The 1,529-nt window shown below is 43.4% G+C and overlaps 1 protein-coding gene across 1 annotated transcript in view; it reads left to right on the forward strand.

The window, feature by feature from the left end:
* The first annotated feature begins 802 nt into the window (after positions 1–802).
* LOC138974765 (igLON family member 5-like) overlaps positions 803–1,529 on the forward strand; it is a 2,685-nt gene continuing 1,958 nt past the window's right edge. Inside the window, exon 1 of the mRNA XM_070347490.1 lies at positions 803–1,082. Coding sequence (XP_070203591.1) covers positions 803–1,082 — 280 coding nt within the window. The remainder of the gene's footprint in view (positions 1,083–1,529) is intronic.

Raw genomic sequence — 1,529 nt, forward strand, 5'->3', positions numbered from 1 at the left:
TCGAAAGGCTGAATCATATCAGATCGAGGCGTTGAATGCAAGTATGTTAACTATACTGTTTGTATGCATGTTGGGTTTGTATTCTTGTCTTTGTTTCGATGATGGAGCTACTTGTTCTGTGCATAATTATGAAAATAATTCTTCCTTCCTGCCAGACCCCCAATTTCAAGTGTCTGGGTCGGATGTACCTGGTTCTAATATTCTGCATACGGGTGACGTCGTGACCTGTACGATTCCCACACACAACACCTTGGGGGGAAGTGTCCACTTTGCCTGTACTGACCCCCAGCTCGATGACCAGCCTGACGTCATCAATGGAACCTCAGTGTCCAGTTATATAACGGTGGACGCTATCCATGCCACGGAGAAAGACACGAAATGTGTTTGTGACGCTACGCTGAAATTTGAAGGAGGATACCATCACATCTCCTCCGCTAAATTGTTTAGTATTGAACGTAAGACGATCCACCTTTCTTTTACTTCAAGTCCCATATTCACTTGTATGCATTCATTTCATGACAATATTAAACACATGATTTAATTCATCATTTCTTTGATACACTTTAAGGGATGATTACTCATTTCAAGGCTTGGCAGAATTATAGTAACGTTCTCAGGTAGTCGAGTAAGTATATGTCACACATTTCTTCTGGTTGGATTTGATGAATGATTTACTTAGAGTTAGCAGATCAATAAACACTCGAGCTTAGCGATTGTGTTCGTGAGCATGAACTATGATGAGCATTGCTCATGGTTTGTTTTTGTTTTTCTTTCAGATCCGGCCATCGTTAAAAGCTTAAGGATGAACAACACAGACAAGGAGATCACAGTGAATGGAGCAGACCGTGCTACTCTTAACGTAGTATGTGAAGCATTCGGTCGGCCTAAACCTGAACAGTTCAACATGACAACACCCGACAGGGGCAGTTATTTTATCAATGTCACGGAAACAGGCAAGTGGACGAAGCAGGCCGCTGTGACACTGTCAGACATCCAGTGCCGAGACATGGGGACCTACAGCTGTACAGCACACAACGGGCTGGGTCACCCTGACACCAGGAGCATCACGCTCAACGTCAGATGTGAGAAATGTATTTAAATTCTTCTGGGTTATTTTACGCTTATGTTGATTGTTGTTTCTTTGCATCCTGTGCCGCACGCACGCATACACACGCACACACACACACAGACACACATAAACACACACACACATACACATACACACACAGACACACACACACACACGCACACATACACGCACACACACCCCACACACACACACGCACGCGCAATAATGCTAGCAGACAAGTATGCATACAACACATGAGTTAAGTTGTCCTTCTTCTACTGGTGCTGCACCTTTCTCCAAACACTTACTGTTCCCCCTTGTGCTTCTACATCTACAGCTATTGCTGTTGAAGTTGTTGTTGTTGTTGTTGTTGTTGTTGTTGTTGTTGTTGTTGTTGTTGTTGTTGTTGTTGTTGTTGTTGTTGTTGGTGGTGGTGTTTTGTTGTCCTTCTTCTTGTTCT

Source organism: Littorina saxatilis, linkage group LG8 (genome assembly GCF_037325665.1).
Source record: "Littorina saxatilis isolate snail1 linkage group LG8, US_GU_Lsax_2.0, whole genome shotgun sequence".
In the NCBI taxonomy this organism is placed as follows: Eukaryota; Metazoa; Mollusca; class Gastropoda; order Littorinimorpha; family Littorinidae; genus Littorina; species Littorina saxatilis.